The 22496-nt window shown below is 33.1% G+C and overlaps 1 protein-coding gene across 8 annotated transcripts in view; it reads left to right on the top strand.

Moving 5' to 3' along the window:
* The window catches only part of PTPRK (protein tyrosine phosphatase receptor type K), a 572160-nt gene that overhangs the window by 323335 nt on the left and 226329 nt on the right, over positions 1-22496 (top strand). For all 8 annotated transcript variants that reach the window (XM_081294494.1, XM_081294493.1, XM_081294498.1 and 5 more), the window contains exon 7: positions 15450-15743. In XM_081294494.1, the coding sequence (XP_081150620.1) occupies positions 15450-15743 (294 nt within the window). The remainder of the gene's footprint in view (positions 1-15449; positions 15744-22496) is intronic.

The raw sequence follows: 22496 nt of genomic DNA, 5'->3' as shown, positions 1-22496 counted from the left end.
CCCATGCTGACTGGTTCTGATTGGATTCTTAACCATACATTCTTACAGATTTTATGGTTAGGAGAAACTATCCTTATCTCTGAGTTTCAGGATCTGGCCACAAAACTCTCCCCCTTCAGGATAACTTGGGTTCCTCTTATTAACATTATTTTGGGCCTGCATTTCTCTGGCAGTTAACAGGTAGTTTTCTGAAGAATGTGACACATCATGTCTATTTAGGCCAGCAGTGCTGCAGGTAAATTGCTTTTTGGAAAAGAAAGAATATGGGGTCAGCTCAGTTAACCCATTTTGTAGAATTACTCTCTTAACTTCATGTTCCCAACATCTTCATCTGTCTGTCCCCTAACAATAGTATTTTAACAAAATATTCTCCAATATCTAAATTTTCTCTTGCCTTTTCCTCCTGTACGTATTTTAAACATATTGCTTATCTATGGTTGGTTTTATAAATTAATAATGATAATGTTATTTTTATATTGAAAATAAAGAGTTTTATTGTTACCAATGCTTGGATCAAATGGTGTAGAAATAGGGCCAGATACATTGAGATCATTTTGATGAATATCTTTCTCATTACCTCCTTGAATCTTTCTGCCAAGTAATCGACTTATATCTTCTTGCTGGATGTATGTGTTTACTTTGATTTTTACAAAAGAATGTTTCCTAAGTATCAATATAAAATAAATTAAATATCAGCCAATTTTACCTTTTCTCTATTTCTTCTCTTTAGTTCACTCTAAATAACAAAATTATTTTATTACACACATGAAAAACTAATATATTCATTGGTTAGATTAATATTTGTGAGTAGCTACCATAGGTTAGTCATTGTGTTTGTTGGTAATGAAATGGATAAGATACACAATCTATAGGGTCTTAAGGTTTCATCTGAGCTAGTCTTTAAATTTTGGCATATTATAATTTATTTTTTGTCCCTTATTCTATAATTCCTTTCCCTCAACTGGCTTCTTTTCATGAGTGTCCAAGAAGTTCATAGACCTTCTGTCCACTAAATATTTATTCCCAAATGAAAAAAATACTATTTGAACTTCGATTTCTGATAATTCTCTGGGAATTAAAGTGCTATCTTGAAATGTGCCTTTTTTTTTTTTTAATGTGACATGTCAATAAGCAGGACATGTCCCTACAGACTTCTCATTCCCTTCTTGACTTTTTTATTTGAATGTCTGTTTTCAACAACTATTAGCAGTTAAGATAGTGTAGCTCCAAATGAAAAGCTTATTTCAGTAACTAATTTATATAATGGGAGATAATGATCAGAGTCTAATGATTTATTCTTCTTTCTAGTTAGTGTAAATTTCACGAAACAGAGTCTAAGTGTTTAGTGTAAGTTGTAAGAAGAAGCACCTATTAATATTACATACCCAATGTGCCAAGTGCAGTGACAGAGGTTTTATGTCTATATTTACATCTATATATCTTATCTAGTTTAACAAATATTAATTCTGTTTTTCCCCCACAGGGAACAAAGGTCTTAAAAGGTGCTCTTACTTTTCAGTTTCTTCATGGCTATCCAAGAACTAACTAAACTTATATAGTGGTATTAAGAAAAATGCCACTAGAGGTGCAGATTTAAATAAATGTGAATACGTATCAGAGGTGTGAGATTTTTTTACCCTTAAATTTCAATGATGCTAAATATGAGGTTACTATGATTATCATCTTATAACTTTAGAGATTATGTATTTATTTTAAATTACTTGGATATTATTTTTAACTCCGTCTTGCCCTGACAAGTGGCATTATAATTAAAACCTACCATTTTTTTAGTCCTGTTTTCTGTAGAGGACCAAGAGATAGATGACCCTTTCTAAATCAAGTTTAGAGTAGTTAAAAAATGATATTTGACTTCATACATGTTTTTTCCCATATTCTGATGAACTGACATAAACATGCGCACATACACCCATGCTGACTCATGTACATTGATGAGCTCATGCAACCAATATCTTATCATGCCCTGGAGGGCTTTGCTAGAAGTTAGGCAGAAGCTGGCACAAGAATAGTCTATTAAAAGCTATCTGTTATTCCTCCTGATGAAATTCTTTGACGTCAGAGCTCCCCAGATTGGAAAGAAAAAAATCATCAGAATTTAATAACTTATTCTCTTTCTGAAATAACAGTGCCTTGTAAGCAACGAATGCCCATCGCCACTTATTCTAATTTCTTATGAATACTAAAATCACCCACCTGAGTGGCCCTCAGCAAGGTGGGTTTTTCTATGCCCCAGTCATCTTTGACCAAATCAGATGAAAATCTTTGACTTTTTTTTTTCTAACAGATTGTTGCCTCTATTTTTATTTCCAGAATGGTAAAATAGCATTAGAAACCTCAGGATGAGATTCCACCTGAACGTAACAGTTTTCTGGTGGTAGGGGTCTAAGTGGGTTTTCAGAGGAGTTTAAGACTCGTTTATTTATTATTGAAGAATAGTATAGTCATATAGAAAAGTATTTATTAAACACACACACATACTTGATGGATAGTACTAATTCTCTCAAAATTTTTCTTACTCCATTATGATTAATACTCTGCCACCCCAGGTGACCATTGTAAAACAGCAATGAGTAACTTAGGCCAATATAATCCTACATAGTTCATATTTATTCATTTAACTTTTCTTATTCAGAATTAAGTTTTTAAAATTTATTCATATTGTTGCCTGTAGTGTATGGAATTGCCAGGTCATAAGGATGCTTATTAGTAGTTTTACTAGCTAATGACAATACATTTTCTCAATTTGTTGTGTCAGTTTATACTCTAACTTGAACATGAAAGGTCTTATTGTTATGTGTCCTTACCAATACTTGATATGGTCCTACCTTCCATTTTTAATTAGCTTAGGTTAATTTTTTCATTTGTCCTTAAGTGTCCCTTCTTAGCAAACACTGGTTCTAATATGTCAAGTATTTGAAGATATAAACTCAAATGTAAATAATTTAAAATCCATGCCTTCAAAGAGCTTAATGTGGTCAAGAGAGACAAAATATATAGATAAGCCTCCTCTTAAGAAATACTGCATTTATTGCAGCCTGGAGAGGAAGTGTTTTCAGGGGCAATAATGACAATGCTGAGGATTGAAGATGGGTGATTTTACTCAGTGTATAAATGGGAAAATACCATTCTAGTCAGTATGTGAAAGGTAAAGATGGGTTGATTTTACAAGAAGTTATTTCTTGGCAAAACACCAGTTGCTAAACATGAACATGTAATTGGAAATCAGAGTGGCAAGACATGGAGTTGGACAGGTCAGCAGGGACAGATCATGAAAGGGCAGTGTATTTTTCAAACAATACATCTTAACTGGGCCTTCTGGCATATGCCTTTAATTCTAGTGGCTTGGGAGGCTGAGGCAGGACAATCACAAGATCAAAGCCAGATTCAGCAACTTAGCGAGGCCCTAAGCAACTCAATGAGACTCTCTCAAAATTTAAGTAATTTTTAAAAAGGCTGGGGATATGACTCAATGGGTAAGCAGTCCTGAGTTCAATTCCTAGTTACCTTCCACCCCCCCCCCAAATTAGATATTTCCTTGAAGATTATCATCACATGTCTTAATAAGACATACTACTCCATTTTTCCAGTCCTGTACAGTAAAATATGGAGAGAGAGAGAAAAAAAAAAAAAAAAAAAACCTTGGTGGCATAAGACTAGCCATTGTATAATGTTTACTGTTCCTGTGGGCCAAAAATTTGGAAAGTCGTGGTGGTAGTGATGGTTTTCCTGGGTCTTCTGATATTTGGATCTTTGGCTGAGAAGTCTCAAAATGAATAAATGAAGGCGATTCAAACTCCTAGAGGCTAGAATTGTTAAGACTTCATCCACATGTCTGGCACTTAAGCTGGAATAACTTCTCCAGCAAATTGTAGTTTTTATGTGGTGTCTCAGGGCTCCAAGAACAAAGGTTTCAGTTTTTATTGAACAGTGGAGGCATATGTGGCTCCTCACGACCTAGCCTGAGAAGTCTTATTCCATCTCCTTCCTTTGTGCTCTGTTCCTTGAACCAGGTATGAAGTCCCTTAGATTGAAGAGGATAGCGCATGGGCCCATCCTCTTAATGGGAGAGCTAGAAAAGATCCATGTCCATGTTTTTAGATCACTATGGTGATTTTTGTATTTTGTGCCTCCGTTTCATTTTTTATATTATCTATAGTATTGTGATAGTCACAAAAACTATCTTGTATTTTTTTTTCCTGGCCATTCTGTTTATAATTTGAATATCTCCTAGCTGAAACCATGATTGGATGGCACAGTCTTGAGCATTGACCTCATCTTCACCACATAAATTGACATGTGCCTTTAAAGGAGGAAAATATTTACAATGAGTAGATTTTTTATCCCCTTAACATGATTTGCATGTATACATTAATATAAAATAACCTTTAAAAGAAGATTAAAAATATCCATACACCAATTAGTGCCTTTACTTTTTGAACACACCATTGTATTGTACAGTAATGGTATATCTGGTATACTTTTGTGATTAATTACAAAACTGTCTTGACATTTGCCCAATGTCAGACTCTTACTTTAAAACCTAATCCTAGACATAGGCGTATACATTTTAAATATAAGGATATGACTTTGGAGTAGAAAATGGTACCCTTCAGTTACAATATAAAGATCTCTCAACCATCATATTATATTAGTCTGTCACTGTACAAAAACACATGCCAAAGGAATATACTTTCCTCTCCTCTTTATACTGTTTAAAGTAGTAGGCTTACTGCCTCAGTTCTTTGTTCATCTTATAGCTGCTCTTTGAGGTACCATTTATAAGGATCTTCAGTGTTCATGAAAATATTAGCACATATTATTTGTTATCATACTTTCCCCTAGCAAATTTCCAGTTGATGTGGGTAAAGTTGGAAAATTATGGGAAATTTGAAGTTCACAGTAAAGTGCATATGAATAGTCTGGGTTACCAGCTATTTCAAACCCTAGTTTTTAAAAAGGTATGATATTTATCAAAGTAGATGAAGGAGGTTTCTTGTCATTTAGGAGTGGTAGCTATGGAGGAAAAGCCCAGACATTTGCTATCAAATTGCATGACCTGGGATCTAGAAAATCCTTTATTTAAGTATACTAGAAACCCTCCATTTCTGTATACTAATGAATCACAGAAGTAGGACTCTGTTCCAATATTTTATGTTTTAGATGATATTACTTATTTTGATATTCTGAATGTCTAGATGCTTCATTATGGTGTGGAAATGGAAGTGTTTGAAGGTATTGAAATTAAAAGTTTTTGTGTGTGTTTTTGCTCTCTCAGCAGTCATATTGATTTAATTTTTTTTCACACAGATAGCTGTCTATGTGATTAAGTACCTTAAAATATCATTAATATAAAAATGCTATTTTATCAAATATTCCCTAATTATTCCTATGTACCTCCCTTTTCCATCTGATTATAAAGCTGGATGTGGTTATTTTAACTTTGATTGTACTCAGAATATTGTATGTTGACAGATATTTTGACCTCAAAAGGAATATTAATAGAACTAGATGATTGTGTAGTCAGTTTTAATGAATTACCTGTGACTGAGTACTTAACGAACAAGAGGGGTTTGTTTAGCTTCCATTTGGGACTGAAAGTCCCAAAAGTAGGCTAATAGCCCTGGCAAGATCCCCTGTCTGTATCAAGTCATGGTAGATGAAATTGTAGGAGTTTTACATGTGATAGGGGAGAGATCACATGGCCAGACAGAAAGCCAGAGCTGAGAGAGGGGCCAGTCTTGGCTCTTTATGGCAACACTTGTGAGAATTAACTCAAGACCACAGGAAAACTATCTTCACCTGTTCAGAGGACAATGTCGTAATGACTTTAAAATCTCCTGGTTGGTCAAACCTCTTAAGAGGTCCTACTCCCTCCATGACATTGTCACACTGAGACCACGTTTCCAATGTATGAACCCTTAGGGGATGAGCTATGTCTAAACCTTCGTAATGATTAACATGATCATTCAGAAGTCCTATTACTATGGCAACAACCAGGAAGGCTCTGTTTTTGTGACATTGTCCTTTGTTTTCGTCATTATGCCTGTGTAAGCTCAATTTAACCACACAAAACCTGATTTTCTTAGTTCAGAAGCACAAGTAGAAGCACATAGGAGTCTGTTCTCTGGTCTCCATTCAAATTTCATGACTCTTAAAGCAATTATCTGGAATCAGTTACATGTCCTGAACTTGTATCTCATTAAAAGTCCTCTGTATCCTGATTTAATCCAGAATATTTCAACCAATAAGACACCTGGGTGTTTTTGCTTTTTTGAATCCCCAAATTGAAGAAATGTTGTACAACTGCTATTTATATCATATGGTATGGGGACTGCATATACACTGGTTTGTCTATGCCTGTGTCATATTTTTCTTCTATGAAGATTTTTTAAGTCTCTGATGGTTTATGTTTTTTGAACTGAAAAGAAAATTAAAATGATGAATGCTCTAGAGTTAGTAGGATTCACATAAAGTTCATTATGTATACAATGAGTGACATGTTCTTCACATGGTTTTATGACATCATCAAAATTTCATTTCCTTTATAAAAAAACAAATATTTTATTTGTTGCATAAACGGATATGCCAGTGCCCCCAACTCCCCACCTCCACTCCCAATGGTTACTCTGTACCCTCCAGAGTCATTAAGAAATAAAAGCTAAAGTTTCCACTGATTAACTTAGAGTCAATAATATTGCAGTTTACCTGCCTGGAAACCAGGGTCACTAGTGGAGGTAGTAAATAGAGGCTCCTGCTTCCGTGGCCAGACTGTCATTACAGCAAAATAATGGCCATCTGTTTGTAGCTTCATATACATAAAACCCCACGTAATATTTTAAGTGGACTTGGAATGTCACTTATTTATAAAGAACATATGCTTATTATGTATTATACTACCAGCCACCACAATTGAGTGTTAAGACCCAGGGAACAAGTAGGCAAACTTATGTGTCTTTGAATATAATTAAGTGTGGGGAAATACTTTTAATTGTACGGTTTTAAAATTTCTGTAAATTGTGAATTTAGTCCCATCAAGTTATTCAAAGTATTTATTTTAAATATGTGGAAGATATAAAATATTTTAAATATTTTTCTTTATTATTCATAAATATTACATATGCATATATAAATGTTTATATATAAAGACATCATAATGTTATTGTAGACACTTTTAATTGATCTCTCTCTCTTTTCTACTGTATTCAGGCATTTTGTCTCAATATGCACTATCATAAAATGAATATGAATGGTATTGTACTCTAAATTCCTTTGCCAATTATCTAGAATGCATAAGGGCCTGCGTCATACAAGCTAGGTGTCTTTAAATATTCCCGGGACATGCATTGTTATTGCCAAACACAGTTCTCCTGCTTTGTCTCAGCATGTATATTCCTCCTTTATCCAACCATGTATATTTTTTATTCTTCTACCTCATAAATGTGACTGATAAAACAGTGATGTGAGTGCCTGTTTATGACTCTAGACTTCAGGGAACTAAACAGAGTTGAAGGGCTTTCCTAGTTTTACTACTGAGTTGATTGTTATTCTAAGAATAACACCTGGATGTTCTTTCTCTTAAATGTTATGAACAGTTTGAGCTCTGACAAAGCTTAAATGGGGGATTAAATGACCATAAGAGAAACCTTCTGTATTTATGAGGTTATGACTCATGCAAAAGGATCCATAAATTTCATTATAACATATGTGACCTGTTGTCTTGTGGATTGTAATAGAGAGGCTGTTGTAACGTTGTTAAATTATTACAATAACCCATGATTCCGAACCAATTATTACGAAGAGATTAATAAGGAAGAGTAGGTTTTGAACAAAATGAGATGCAAATCCATATTATCTTGTAGTTTGATTTTGTGTACTACAAAGCAAATAAATTTTACTTCTCAAAAATCCCTTTATCTTTTCATATACTCTAAATGTAATCCTCAACTTGTTTTCAGTTTCTGCTGACAGATCAAAAACAGAGTTCTGTCTGTGTCTTTTTATTTGAAGCATGTAATAAAGTTATTGCAGCAATGTTTTCAAATCAAGGTGAATAAAATGCCATGGTAATGCATAGGATATAAAACTCAGAATGTAAAATTTGCAGTTTCAATGATGAACTGATTCTTCTTATTTCAGCACTTTAGGCAGCAGGGAAAAGCCATGTCACAGAGTTTAAGTAGACTAATCCTACAGATCTTGAAGTTTAAAAAATGAATAGGTATCAGATATTGACTTGAGATGCAAAATTGTTGTTCCATATGAAGAGTGGCATATTTAGCTTCAGAATTTTCTCCTACCCTGAACTGCATTTTTGGTCAAAAAATATCACATGTATATTTTCTGATGCTTGTAGAATTATATGTTCTTATATCATTCCTGATTTATAATTTATATTTAAACTACTTAAAATATATAAGGGGGGAACTTTTTCAATGAAAATATTCTTCTACAAATTTTTTTAATTGATCTGATTTGACCAAAATAAAAAAAGAATTATTGCTAGGTTTGTAGTTGTGCTACCCCCCACCTTTTTAATAAGCTGGATAAATCATCTGATGCCACTTGGTCACTAAGCAATTGCTTAGAAAGTGTTCTTTTGTTCCAGTCAACTAACTCCTTTAATTAAATAGTAACATTTTGTAGGTGTTGTGTATCAATGTCAGAGCAATTGGCTGGCTACATGGTTCACAAAAGGAGGTAGTAAATCTCACTTTTGAGGACTTCATTTCAGCATCTAAAAGTAAATTTAATAAATAAAAAAGTATGCAAATATCCCCATCTTCAGATGAAGATTGTTGTGCCAAAATTGTGTATATTTTCTTGTACTGACTACATAAAGTTTGTATAGGTACCTGTACTTATTATGGCATGTGTAACTTATTTTTAAGGCATTGTTGAGCCAGCCATTTATTCTATTATATTAACATTAAATTTTTTTCAGGCAGTGCAAGAAACACTGTGACTCTAACCATGAGAAAGTTTTATGGGCACATTACAAATTTTATTGGATCACAGGAATAAAAGAAAAAAAGCAATTCATTCATGGTCTCATAGTCCCCTAATAACAGGCAGGTATTAGCTTTTCTGCTACATATTCTAAACCTAAAAGTTTTCTTCTGGTAGTGATTTCCCCCACCACCACCAATAATTGAATATGCTTTTCACTTTTTAAAATGAAAACTAATAATTTTTACAGTGTGCCTTCTTAAGGCTTGTGGGAATTCTATTGAATAGATACATTATAATTAGCTATTGTTGAATATTTTGATTAATCTTTTTGGGTCTCTTAAATTAGTTCCTTATAACAAATTCCCAGAAGAAGAATAACTTTGATTTAAAAACACATTTTTATTTCCTGATATATATTGATGAAATGTTTTCCAAAAACATCAGTTCGCTTGACTTTGAGCAGCTATGTACTGGAGTGCTCATTTACCAATGCCTATTGGTACTAGTCAAGCCTGTTTGGATAAATGAGCACTTCATTTAAATGAGAGCTTGTGCTCTCTTTCTTCAACTCAGCTCTATCCTGCTTATGGAGGAACTAAAAGAGATGGAATTTTAGGTACACATAAACAATGTACTGTTTTCTTACCAACTTACCTACTGGCATCTGAAACCATGAAACTTGATGGTTTCTCAGAAGTTATTTGTGTTTGGAATCTTATGAGTATATGCCGTGGAGCACAATTTACATACATTCTTTGCACAATTCAGCATAACTATATGCTAACATCGATCTAATTTTCATAGGATGATAATAAATTGTAATAGTACTCGTTGATTAATATCATACTTAGTGTATTGCCAGCATAGTGGCCTCAGGTGTGTCAACATCTTCATTTTGTTATGTCTTTTGTCTACCAGTGCAAGATTTTGAGACATGTAAATGTTATAATTTGAGAATTATATCCATCAGTTGGCTTGATAGATTTTTTTAAAAAGGGATTGACATGATGTCAATATATAAATATGTAATTATGATAACAGTAATTTATAAGAAAGAAAATTTGTAGACATTTCTGGTTATATCATTGTATGAGTAAAAATTATGAGATAGTAGCCATAAAAATGGATGGGTTAGTATTTGATTGCCTAAGGAATTTTTAGGACTGAAAGTGTTAAGTATCAGAAGAATAACAGTGTGAAAATCATGAAAGAACATCAGAACATCACTCTCTACATAAATATTTCTAGGTTATAGTTCATAAACTGGGGTACAGTAGAAGCCTTGATAAATAAATCTAAAAGTTTTCAGATATGTATTTTATGTTTTAACATCTAAGCAAAAATAAAGCAAATTATGTTGTCATATAGTAAATGCCCAAAGAAAATGTTTCTAATTATGAAAAACTTGCTTTGATTTTTGTTTTTTTGGGCAAAGATTATTATCTATTTATCAGTGATATTATTTCAAATTTTTCAAAGCACTCAAGAACCATTAAATTATGCTATTATTCTATTTAGGATAATTTAAAACTTATTATAGGGGAGCTAAGGAACACCTGCATTATGTCACATTTCTTTCTTTTAGCTTCTTAATGTTCCTTTGCCTTTACTTGAAAACCCAGTAGGTGGTGAATAAGAAAAATAAACAAAAAACATAAACAGTGAATTTATTGTTTAACAGAAAACACAACTAGATAAAAATTCCATAAAGAGGGTAATAAGAAATAGAATAATCCAACTCGTAGTGATATATTCACTTAAATAAGTAGTAATAAATAAGAAGACATCTGTCTTTATCAAAAAATATTCTAATGTGGGTTTTGCAGGAATTTGTATTTGGCAAGGAAGCACTAAACTCTTGAATTCATTTTCAAGGTCATCATCTCTATTCTCATTTCTTTTCACAACAAATAAATTGTAAATACAAAAAGAATAACAGATATATTTTTAAGCTCTTTCATATTTTTTTTCACTGCTCTGAACCGAACTTTCTCTGATGAAGTTTTTTTCCTACTCAGAAGTTTCCCACAAAGTAGGAAAAAGAACTGAGCTATTTCCTTAAAGGAATGATGAAATCACAGTCCATAACGTGCTAAACTGAAAATTGTCTCCCAAATATATCAGTTTCTAATCCACAGAACCTGGAAATATTATCTTATATGTTAAAATAACTTTTGCAGATGTTAGTATATTAAGGATTTGGAATGGTGAGTATGTTCTGAATTATCTATGCAGGCCCTAAATGCAGTCACATGTGGGAGATGGAGGGAGGTTTGCCTATAGACAGCAGAGGAGGAGGTGTGTGAGCACCAAGGCAGAGATGGGAGGGATTCCATTGTAAAACAAAGAATACTAGCAGTCACCAGAAGTTAGGGGAAGAATGAAATTGATATTTACCTGGAGCACTGAGTGACAGTACAGCCTATTAACACTGGATTTCTATCCAGTGATACTGATTTCCAATATCTAGCTTCAAGAACTTTGAGAGAATAAATTTTTGTTCTTTTAGTCACCAGGTTGTGGTAATGTGTAAGATCTTTGTCTCCTTCTATACTGGGAGGGTTAATCCTAGGAAACTTTTATGTCTCGGCCTTATTGACAACTAAATAAAACAGTTAGGAAGAAGGTAGTATTGAGAGGCATTCAGTTTATCTGTCTGGGATGATGGTGATAGAAGCGTTATTTGCCTTGACATTTACTTTGTTACTGACATTTTCTGACTTCCTGGCTTCTATTACTGATTTTGCATTTTATTGATTAACTGAATTTTGATAAGTGACACGTTTGTAAAATACCATTATAATACGAATAATTGGATGAGAATATAGTTTCATAATGGTTTCCTTGATTTTAAGACACATTTAAAAACTGAAATATAAAAACAAATAAAGCAAGCTGAATACATAATTGGGATTTTATAATAGGTTAGCTCTAGAATAATGGATGTAAGTCATTAATTGAAAGTTAATTGGTAACATTGGCAAAGTTTATCTTGTATTTTTGGATCGCATGCTTCAGTTGATACCTAGTGTACAACTGGGATTTATTTGCACCACACCTCTGAGTCTGATAGTGTATGAAGTTATGAAGAATATTAATATTGCTGCAGAACAATTACTTGTTCATTTGCTAACTGATTAAAATTCATGCATAATTTATTGAAATGAATAGAGATTTTATAAATAAATCTCCTTGTTCTCCAGGGTCTAAAAACAAAATACACATGCTAATATAAGTCTACTTTTTACCTCCAACGTAAAAATTTAATGTTTTGTGGTATATTAGTCTCATTAATGTAAGTTTCACTTCTTATAATCATGATGTTAATCAATGCATATGCTTATATTCCTCTTTTAATATTGCCACAGTACCAGATTTGAGCTGTTGCTTTGATTATTAGACCAATCTTGTGCTTGACCCTAGCACATGGAATAGAAAACTGAACAGAGTGAACTACTGCCTTTCTTCAGAACACAATCCTGACTACATCAACCTTACTTGTTTTATTTATACATAATACTAGTGTTGGATATTAATTTCTGGTTTAAAATTTATCTATGCTCTGATTTAAAAAAAGAAAATAGTATCACAAATATTTTAAAATGTCATCTCTAAAAATTTTTCTAAGAATGCCTAGTTCATTGATGAAGAAAACGTAATACAAGTTAAAAGGTATATTCAAGTTTACCCTACTATTGCATATGCATTTCTTGAAACCAGGCCTCCTGACTTCAAATTTCATTTTCTTTTTATGTCACTTCATTAAAGATTGAAATGACAGGAGAAATACTATGCCTGCTTCTAATGTGTTTTGCTCTAGCTTTCCCCTCCCTTTCTCTGTTTTCTTTTTCTCTCTCGTTTCCTTCTTGTTTCCTATGGCAAGAGTGTTCAGGGTTTTGATGGGTAAGATATAACATTGGTAGACACGCATAAGGTCAGGTTTCAGAGCACCTATACATTTGTAGGTCAACCAGGGTTTGTTATTTATAATTCACTTGGTGTATTGTTTTTGTTCATTCATCATGTTAAGAATCAGACTTCTTCAGGTCATCTTTGAACTATAAAGCAAGTGAGGTATTGCTGCTCTGGGGTAGAAGCACAGTGCTATGAATTTAACACTGTTTCCTACTTTAACTTACATTAGTCAGTATATGAGCCATCTGGAATAAAAACAAATATTGCACATTTGTGGCAACTCAGTTTATTCACAAAATACACACTGCTGCTTTAAATCCGTGTGGCATTTCGAGAGTCTGGGAAGGTATTTGCATTTTTCTATTATGTTCATTTCTCTATTCAGTTTCATTTAGTTTAAGGTTTAGAGAATATGTTAACTTTTTTTTTTCCTTCTTGTCTCCTAAAACTTCTGTAACTCTATAAAATTTTCTGTAACTCTATAAAATTTGTTGGATTTGTGAGTGAAATTTCATTCTATGAAATGTAGAACTCTGACAAATGAAAATTCTATTTTTATTTAAACGTAGAATTTTATTAAAAAATTTATGGTTTTATTTAAACTTTCTGTTGCAGATAATTTCATTGAATTCATTTGTGAAACCGGAAATAGTTCACCCTAGGAAACAATATTAACTAAATATTGTTGAAATAATTTACAAAGCATAAGGAATAGATTTCGTGGATAAAGTTTATAAATCAAATGTTCAACTACTTTTCAATAGAAGTAGTTAAAATATATGCAGTTTATATAGTGTAATTTTCAATCTTAAGTTTTATTTTCATTTTAAACATGAGCACAGTTAGCCACAAGATTATATCATCCTTTCAGTAACTAGTTTGAAAGCTATTAACTTAATGAGCATTGATTATTGAAGGGAGATTACTTTTATTTTTAATAGTAATTTTGGATAGGATGAAAAATGTATTACCTCTATTATTCTTTATTACAGGATGCTGTTTGCTTCTTATATAGCTCTCCATGTAAAATAATGAATTCATCGATTTATTATAATTATTTATCCCCTACAGTATTACCCAAATATGTAGAACAACTTATTAGTTAGTAATTTGTTAATATTTGTCCTATGAATTTTGAAGGAAAATTCTTGAAAATGATCTTACTATGTGTAGGATCCCAGGCCATCTTGTCTTATCCTTTTTTTTTTTTTTTTTTAAAGAGGATGTTTGTAAGTCAGGGATTTATAAGCTAGTAAATTTTATATCATCAGAATTAAAAAAAATGTAATCTTTGGGCTCCAACTAAAAATTGTTGATTCATTTAAACAAGCATGAGAAGGTAAAACCTGTCAATGGGCTTTTTTTCCCCCACCCCGTGGCATTTTTTTTTCCCCTATGGAATGCAATGCCAGTAAATAGAAAATACAGTGTGAAGGATGCTGGCAGTGTGTCTTTGAATTTCCTGTGTATACATCTCCAGCCCACTCCTACCTGGCATGGGTCAGGTTAGGGTGAGAAAGTATTAGGTTGTTGCATTTCATAGTTTTTCTTTTGTGTGATTTGTTCTAACATTTAGAAATAAGTGTTAAAGCAACTTGGGGGCAATTACAATTTTATTAACAGTTTTCTGCAGAGTCTTTTAATGTCCCTTAAAAATGTGAGAAACGTTGTTCTAGAAGTTCAGAGAAAACCCCACCTGATCACGTGTCCTAATTATGACTTCATGACCTAAAAAGTACTTTGTGGACGGACCCTACAGACAGGGCTGGGGCTGTGGAGTCCTTCCAAGGCCAGGCTTTCATTTCACCTGCCTTGTTGTTAAGGGGGTAAAATGTGGTCCAGTACATCATTCATCATTTCAATCAGTTCAGACATTGAAGTGATATTTCTCCAAGTTTCTTTGAAGCAAAGAATCATAAGCAAGCCAAAATTAAATTACAGTGTACCTTTGACATTTGAATTTAATATGTGATACATTGCCTTATCACATGCTATTCCCAAAGGCCAGTGATTCGGAGTCATTTGTGATTTTTGCCTAGGTGTAAATTTCAGTTTCTCACTCTGGGACGTGGGTGTAGGGGAACAGTTAAGCACCTGACATCCTCTTTCGTAGTCAGCCTCATTGCTTACCTTCTGATCTCATATATAGGAGCTCTGAAGAAGTAGAAAACAAAACAACAACAACAATAAAATACCCCTTTGCCATATTTCATAAATGAAATAAAACAGTAAAAATCAGGTCTGCTGTTAGCTAATGAGAGTTTTTCATGTCTAAATATTTTCTGTATGTCTCTTGTTTATTGTGTCTTTACAATTTTTATCTCCTGGAAAGGCATGCTTTTGATGAAAAAAAATATATGCAACATGGTCATAAGGCTTCACAGAAGTATTTGCTCTTTAAAAGTGTAGTTGCCTGACAACTTCAGTTCTGGTCTTCTTTTAAATATTTACCATATACTAAGAAATAAATCGCTCAATAAGGCTTTGGGTTTCAAGAGGCATTAATATGTCTCTGTATTTTAATGTTTCAGATTATTTTCTAATCAGAGCACACTCTTCTCTCCTAGAACCACCAAGACCCATTGCTCCTCCCCAGCTACTTGGCGTTGGGCCTACATATTTGTTGATTCAACTGAATGCCAATTCAATCATTGGAGATGGTCCCATTATCCTGAAAGAAGTGGAATATCGAATGACATCAGGATCCTGGACAGAAACCCATGCAGTCAATGCTCCAACTTATAAATTGTGGCATTTAGATCCAGATACTGAATATGAGATTCGAGTACTACTTACAAGACCTGGGGAAGGTGGAACAGGACTTCCAGGACCTCCGTTAATCACCAGAACCAAATGTGCAGGTAAGACTGAATAGTGGGTATTCTACCTGTGAAGGAATCTAGCATGAGATATCTAACACAAATGTAATATTTAATGATCTAATTACTTAATATATAATATCACACTATTCTAAGAAGTCCAGTGAACTAGGTAGTTACATACCTTGACTATGCCATATTTGGCTGACATAAAAGCAATGTATGTGCTTCCTTATTATTATCCTAATTTTGTTTTGAATCTAGAGTCTTGCTTGATCATTTTGGTGAACCTTCTGTGTATGTAGCCCAATCATTTCTGATAGCTGTGGATGAAAGTATTAGTGAGAGAGGAAGACCGACCTTTCTAGTTCAAGCAAATGCTTATATCTTTTTTATCACATAGACATGGTCTTCCTCAATAATATATTCAGCCTAGAGGCCATATCATATAGTATGGATAATGCTTTGAAAAATAACTGTTCTATTCACAATGTCCTATTGCTGAGAATTAGCTCAGCAGTCTGACCCTCATCTCTCAAAAACAGAAAGGTTTCCTTTTATGTTTGTTATTATTCTCCCCATGCTTGAAACAGACTGGTGAAAATAATAGTATGTGAAAAAAAACCCATAAAGAATAATAAGTGAAATAAAATAATATGTAATCATATATCCTAATACCTTATTACACTGTTTTTATAGTGGAAGAATTTTTATCTATTAAAAGCCACTAAAAATTTAATAATCTAAGTGATTTGAGTGCATTTTTCATGCCCTACATATTTTATTGTTAAAAATGGTTTAATTTGTAGTTTAGTTTGAAGAGGCATTTTACATCCATCATGCATTATGTTGAAATACAGAGTTAACACATGAATGTATGTATCCTTAACATCTAATGAGTTTATAAAAATTGAATTCCTAAACTGAGAATCTATGAAAATGTTTATATAATGTCTTTTATTTCTTGAACATCTATAATATTATAGAGCTACTCACCAAGAATATTAATCTACAAGAAAGCAAAATCCATAAAATATTCATGTATATTTTTAAATTTAGCTACATTTTTATATATTAGTTGAAACTATTTAAAGATGTTTATTAATTGAAAATACCTGGTCAACCATTAGTTTGAGATTTAGAGACTAGAGAGTTCCCTAATTTGTGATTGATCCCACACTTGCCTCTGATGTTTGCAAAGCAGCTTTACCTAGAAGAAGCTGGGTGGTCTCCATGATTCAGCCTAAATCTGATAATTGGCTTTTACATAGTCTATAAAGGTACATCCTTCATGTTATAAATTACTCTTATAGTACTAGATAAACTTTTTCAGGGAGAAGCAAGTGAAACCCCACCACCTAGTCACAGAAGTTATTAAAAGAGGAAACAGTATGGAAACTGAAAAGTACTTTACTATTCCAAATTTAATGTGCTGACAATAAAATGGGGAACAAAAGAGTCTGGTTTACTGAGGGCATCATCTATGTGCTTTCTAATAAAATTGCCTTTTTACTGCACTTAGTCTTCATAATGGATATACAAATTATGCCAACCAATGATAATTGACTGTTCCGTGGTCTTCCTCTTGACTTCTTTTACCCATGCTTGTTAATCATCTGCTTTCTTGTCCTTTATTTTGAACAAAATGTCTTTAAAAATGAGCAGTGTATGTTAGTATAGTATAGTTTTTGTTTAAGCTAGGAATTATTGTAAATTGGCCTTTGGTATGAGAGCTGCAGAGATTGCAGGTAAATCAGGCTGTGTTTTAAAGTTCGCTGTTCTCTATTAGGTGAATGACAGCACTATGTTAATGAACGTTGATTTATCCCTGTTGAATGCTTATGTTCAGAGTGTGCATTGAACTGTAATAAGTAAAAAAAAAAATGACTGCAAATTGATTTGAGGTACTTTATTCTGAGAATAGCCTCATCTGTGTGGGAGGGAATAAAGTAAAATTATCTTCCATGCCATAGCCACTTCCTAACTTAGAAAGTGCCTTGACACTTTGGAACCATATTGGTCTTTTTATCTGATTCTTTGGGGAAAGTTTTGTCTGTGTACTTTTTATAGAATTAAGTGGTATTAGGCTCAATCACTTGTCATTTTACTTCCAACTATAGAAATTTTATTTATAAAACCATGTTTTACATGTGATGAATCTTTGTCACATGTGTTTATTATTGTTAATTAATGTCTTCACAAGGTGTGCCTGATGCAGGATATTGCGGGGGTGGGGGCGGCGGTAAGTGTTACCGACTAGATTTTCTAGTGCATTGTAGATTTGAGAGAAGCCATGGTTACCAAATTCATTAGGAAAGTCTACTAATCTTGCTCTTAAATTAGAATAGGAGGTAAAGCTCGTGGAAGCATATGCGGTAATGATTTTTAAACAATTTTTGAAAACCAGAAGTTGAATATACTTGACAAACATTGTGTAACAAATATAAAGTCGGTATTAAAGTATGATGTCCATCTGTTTCCACTCTTTAAGATCCATTTCCCTTCAATTTAACGTAACTTAGACTTCATAGTGACACCATTGTCCTCAGCCTCGGATTCCATATCAACAAAATAGAACGCAACTTATGCTAACTCTGATATTAGCTGCTATTTGATAGCGATTTCAAAAGTTGAATATTTCTTCATAATCAGGGGAAATGATCCTTTTGAGATCCCAAACATAATCTTTGGAGAAAATTGCCATCTAATTCTATTAAATTGTTCATGCCCTAGTTACCACTGTTTCTATAAGGGACACTGAGTACTAGATGTACAGTTCATCTGGTTTTACTTAGACCTGGGTGTATTCACCTTGTAATGGCTGAGTTTTAGTATTAATATCATCTAGTTGAATAAATGTTGATTATTTTGAAGCCATGCGCGTTAATAGCATGCATGTTAGATCATAAGGAAACCTTAAAGATAAGTATAAATACTTAGCTATATATGTGAAATCATTTTCACATGGATTCTTTGTGAGTTACAGAGAGTGATGGCTACTTGCAGAAATTCTTCTATCATTTTTTTTACTGTATCACAGAGGAATGATATTTGTCATTTTCTAAGTACCAAAGAATAACTTAGTTATTACTTATCATCGTCACAATACCATTTTAATGCACATAATTCATTAATACTTTATTTTAGGAAACAGTAAATGACTTATTGCTTGGAAGAAATTCATCAATAGATATTTTTTTCTAGAAAATCAGTTTAAAGATTTTACTTATGCGTATAATGGATAAAATGTTAAATTTTCTAAAGAAAATGTAAACTTTTTTATAGCTACATGTGGATTCATTTGACTTTGGAATTCACGTGAGGTGAATCTATCATGATGTTTTATGTCCACACCAATCTATCAGCTAGATATATTATTGTCTTACTATTGTATTTGTTAAATTTAGGACTTGGGGAGAAAAACAACATAGTTGATACTTGTTCATTATATTTTAATACCTTTACACAGTTAGGAAAACTACAGGGCAGCCTGGCCTCAAACCCATTATCAGTACTTTAAAAGCCTTAATTATTTTCCTTCTTACCCCAACACAGGTAATTTCCCTCCCTCGTAATAGTATGGAATAAAAAATTAAAAGGACAGCAGGTAAAATCCAGAAGACACATACCTTTTAAAAAATAGCTTCTGCAAGTCAACCTAGTTCCCAAAGAAAGCATAGTTTAATGTTTGCAGCTTCCTATTTATTGAGAGCACAGTGGATTGGTGCTTAACAATCAAATATATGCTGTGCTTAAATACTTCAAACAGTTTTTTAAAGAAGTATAAAAAAGTGTTTTTGTCCTTCTCTGATAATGTCCTGCCTGGTTGCCAAAGGTATTTTTTTTTTGTTTACTTTCTAAAGTACATTAAAATCATTTAGTAAGTGCAATTACTTGCTTCAGGGTCTCTCAAGTTAGGAGAGGTGGTAATTACAGCCTCTGGTGGCTCAGGCCAGCTACGCCTGCCTCAGACTTCTCTATGAACCTGAGGGGTATTATTATTTTGCTATTAGTTTACAGCCTGACCCATGTTGTTGTTCACATAATGCTTCTTCAGGCTTTTTATACATCCTAAAAAATGGCATAAATGTGAAGTTGTCTTAAATGGGAAGTAATTCAAAAACTCCATTGAACAATCGGAGAAAGTATGCTTGCTTTTTTACTGTGTTTGTTTCCTCTGGGTACACCATCTGGTATAGAAGCTAAGAAAATACAGTTTCTCTTTCTCTTATTAAAGGGAAATAAAATATGCCATCATCAGGAATTGTCTGCATTGCATACTTTGGCAATTGCACGTTAAAATTGCTCTTTTAAATTGTCTTCTGCTTCTGGGTAGCCTATTGTGGAACCGCTTTATGATTAACTGATATTTTAGCAGCATCTCCCTCATAGAGAAGGTCAATAGTTCAGAGTGTCCAGAATGTAATATATTTACGCAGTTGGGAAAACTACTCTCTACTCTTATATTGAAGTTCAATGCTCTTGGCAGATTTTAGTTGAAACATGTAGGTCTATGAAGCAGTGAAAAGGAAAGTGTCTTCTTTTAAATATAAACATTTACTAAAACTGCATTTTTTTTCTGTCCTAAATCCAAAATGGAAGGTAAAAAAAAAAAAAACATAATAATATTTAGATATTCACCAAAAACTACAAAATGTGTGACTGAATTTTGGTCTTTTGACTATATCTTCATTAGCAACATGGTAGTCATCAATCATAAAAACTAGTTATCCACTGAAATTCTGCCTAGAGTTTAAAACAAAATGAACAGCTTTTGTAAGAATCAGTTTATAGGATAAGGATGACTTACAACTTGATTTATACTGAAGGATTATATCAGTGCTTTAAAATGTATTAACTTATATGTAATCATATTATGTACAATTTTGGTTTTGTTTTGCAGTGCTGGGAATTGAACCCAGGGCCTCACTCAGGCTAGGCAAATGATTTACCACAGAGCCTTATTATTGCTTTTGAGCAAGAATTTTAAAAAGCAATACTACTATTATTGGACTCAGGACAACTAGAAATAAAAATCCATAAGTAACAGAATACAGTTGTTTAACATTCTTAAAAATCTAAGAGTAAAATCATAGTTTAGGTTTCTTTCCTTTTTTAGTAAGTAATGACCTGATTTTATTTTTCAGATTGTGTAGAGAATATCTCGGTTTGAAAAAAAAACATTTGTTTATTCAGAAACCCTTTTCTTGGCCTCTTTCTTTGTTAGTAGTAATGGTTTAAGTGCCAGGTCTCCAGTGTTACACATGCAATGCCTTGACTGTAAGGCCTACTGGTCACCAGAGACAGACATAAACAAAATAAAAAGCAAGGAGATGTGAATAGAATTCAAAACAGAACAGCATGTTTACTCTAGTTTTAAACATTGCTGATAATTTTGGGGCTCTGAAAATAGATGGATTCTGTGGATCTTGGGCTCACTCTGGGCTTGTGGTTGAATTGAGGATGGCAGGAAGCCTGCAGCTTGGTCTCCTATGATTGATTTGTTATTCAGTTGTTTTTAGGAAAGTGACACATGTTACCAGGTTTGCTTTTAGAGAGTTCATTCCACCTCTGTGAAAGATAGGCTAGAGCTAAGGAAGGACTGGAGACAGAGAAAATGAAAACATAAATATAGATAGATATTGCTAATAATCACTATACTGCATCTTTCATTTTAGATGAGAAATAGGAATTCTGTAAATTCTTAGAAAATGTTATACTTCCTACTAATCAAAATTTTTCTTTCAATAAATATATTTTAAAGATATGAGAATGAGAGCGAGCCTGAATTATACTGTAATTGACATGTGGACATTCTGCTAAGGTTCTATAAATCTAGAGGCTCCCAGCATAAGAAAGTAAGAGACTATGAAATCATGTTGCCTACTATCTTTTTACATTTTCAACTCAGGAGCAGGACATAGAGTAGTTAATCATGCATCTCAGTTCCTGGCACATCTCAGTATAGGTGATATATTAAGTAAAAATGTAATTACCTTTACTAACTAGAGTTGGTTTGTTTTCAGTTTAAATTTCTCTCATCTGACTTACATTTGTTGATGAAAAGCATTTGGTAACCAGTGAAAATGACACTATATTTATTTATCCTTAGTACTTTACCACATGTTGAGTCTGTTAATGGTATCATTAAGTACTCTTTTCATTGGCTTCATTGTTTTTATTGAATTTTGCATACTGCAATCAAGCTGACAGGTGGAAATGATTTGAATAACAGCATCCATCTCATGCTATGTCCTGAATTTCCCTCAAGTCCTAAGAATTTTATTTAATATCAGGAAATGGAAATGTTTTTAAAAGTAAAATGCTGTATTAACCATGTCTTGAATGATAACAACATAGAAGTGTAAAAAGGATCTAAGTAGAATAACAAAGCTATGGATTCTGACATGAAAACTTGTCCAAGAGCCCCCAGCCTGTGAGCTTCTGCCTTTCCTTTAATGGTGCCACACTGATCACAATGGTATATAGACTTGTTCCTTATTTTATTCTTTTATAAGCAGGGAAAAAACTACCTTCCATTGCCTTCCATTGCCACTGTATTTACTTCCTTTTTTTTTTTTTTTTTTGAATTGCTATAGACATCTTTGTTTTGGAATAAGAAAGAAAAGTAAACCAGGATAGGCAGGGGGGTGGGGAGGGTGGGGTTGGCTTTTGAGCAAGCTTGGCAGGGAGGAGGACAGATAAATGATCATGGGGACTGAACTCATATTCAGTCCCAACCTATGTATTATAATTAGCATTTGGGGTGAGTGTTGGTCACTAGGTGCAATTTCT

Source organism: Spermophilus citellus (genome assembly GCF_964194105.1).
Source record: "Spermophilus citellus genome assembly, chromosome: 5".
In the NCBI taxonomy this organism is placed as follows: domain Eukaryota; kingdom Metazoa; phylum Chordata; class Mammalia; order Rodentia; family Sciuridae; genus Spermophilus; species Spermophilus citellus.
This window is presented reverse-complemented; position numbering and strand designations above follow the sequence as displayed.